Here is a 1,805-nt window from a genome sequence, read left to right as displayed (position 1 = left end):
GAGGAACATCCCACCCCCTCCTCACACTCTCCCCCAGCTGCCACTTTTCTGCTTGTGGTTCGGGAGGACAAAGTATCCCAACGCCTCGCGAGGAGAAGCAGCCACCCAACCCCCCTGCCTTCCACTACTTACTACAGTGTCATGGGACCGAGCAAAGTGCCTTCATCACCGGACCCATTCACTGGGAGGTGGAGTTGGGCGGCAAGAACCAGCCGTGGCCGGGCGGTCTGTGCAGGAGGACGTGCCACAGGGGGCGAGATGGACTCCATGGGACCAGTAACGTCTCTGCCCGGAACCCTATCCCTGAAGGAGAGGGCCATCTTGGCCTGTACAGACCCCCAAAACCCACTCAACGTCCTGGTGTCCATCAGGCCCGTCCGGATCGGAGTGTTCTTAGACTGTGAGAAGGAGGAAGTAGCGTTCATATACGCTGTTACCATGACGCCAGCTGTACAACACACTCCATGAGAAACGGTGTTCGTTCCACTGATCCCCTTCTATACAACCCAGTTGACCAAGCGACGATGAGGAGAACCTGGGCGTCCCCTAAACCTCTTCAGCCCCCTCATATGAGAGTACAGAACAAGGAGAACCAAGTTGAATGGAGCTATATTTCGTTTGGGGATGGGTGGAAAGTAGATAGAATTTGAAATGGTTTGTTTCATACAGTTTGTGGTTCAGGTAATAATTCATAGCTGGCTGGAAAGCATTGACTGTGTAAATTGTAATCAGTTAAAAAAATCCAATGAGTGATTATGATATGCATTACATTTCCAGGGGAGGTGGTGAGGAAGCTATAGGAGGACGGGCTAATTGCAAGGAATGGAATCCAATGGGGAATGGAGTCAACGAGGTTTCATATTTTGATGTGTTTGAATACTGTTCCAAATTATTCCATTCTCACCCAATACCAATGAGCCCATCCTCCCCACAGCCTCCACTTACATGACCTAACCAGTTCTATGGTTATAGTACACTTCATTCAGTTTATGCCATTGCACGCTTCAGCTTTTTGCGTGATGGTTTTGAATACTTGACATCCTTTATTGGCATATACACAAAAAATAGAATAAACAACATAAACACAAAAGCCTTGGTCTTGCTAGTACATTAGAACCTGTGATATTCTTGTCATATTGTCACAATAATAGGTTCATGATGATGTTAGCAAAAAACAACGACTAACGTATCTAAAAAACAAGTGTCAGTATTCCTAGTGGGGTAGATACCCGGGGGCTTCAGGACTTAAACAGAGAGGCGGTTAACTGCACTATATGATGTATACCTTTGGCCCATCTATAAATACTGTGTCATGCATCCACAGCATGTGCACACATTGTCTCGCCATCCAAATGTCACCCTATTCCCTATATAGTGCACTACTTCTGACCAGGGCCCACTGGGCCCTACGTAAAAAAGCTAAGTGTCACGCCACGATGTATGAGGAATAACGTTGCCCATTTGGATGTATCTATTGTGGCAATGCGTATGGGACAATGTAGGGAGGGAAGTGGAGGAGGGGGAGACGAGGACACACACGGTTGACCACTGGAGAGCTGTGACACCTGTTGGCTGCTGAAAATAAATAAAGTGCATGTGACACTCTGATGAGCACTGACTGACAATACGGAGGGCGGCCGCAGATCAGCATGGCGGGCTGGGTTGTGCAGAGGACCGTCCACCACGTGGGGAGACTCTACGGACCAGTAACGTCCGTCTGACCCCAATCCCTGAAAGGAGGCCATACTATGGCCTGTACACCGTCTACACTTTACCAGAGGACCAAGGCTTCCCTCCATGTGACG

At 48.7% G+C, this 1,805-nt stretch overlaps 1 protein-coding gene across 6 annotated transcripts in view; it reads left to right on the top strand.

The window, feature by feature from the left end:
• Window positions 1-41, top strand: part of LOC111964626 (E3 ubiquitin-protein ligase TRIM38-like) — an 11,084-nt gene extending 11,043 nt beyond the window's left edge. For all 6 annotated transcript variants that reach the window (XM_070443935.1, XM_070443934.1, XM_070443938.1 and 3 more), the window contains one exon: window positions 4-41. In XM_070443935.1, coding sequence (XP_070300036.1) covers window positions 4-5 — 2 coding nt within the window. In that variant the 3' untranslated portion in view covers window positions 6-41. The remainder of the gene's footprint in view (window positions 1-3) is intronic.
• The last annotated feature ends 1,764 nt before the right edge of the window (window positions 42-1,805 follow it).

Source organism: Salvelinus sp. IW2-2015, linkage group LG6.1 (genome assembly GCF_002910315.2).
Source record: "Salvelinus sp. IW2-2015 linkage group LG6.1, ASM291031v2, whole genome shotgun sequence".
Taxonomy (NCBI): Eukaryota; Metazoa; Chordata; class Actinopteri; order Salmoniformes; family Salmonidae; genus Salvelinus; species Salvelinus sp. IW2-2015.
Note: the sequence above shows the minus strand (reverse complement) of the source record. Positions and strands in the feature narration are given on the sequence as shown.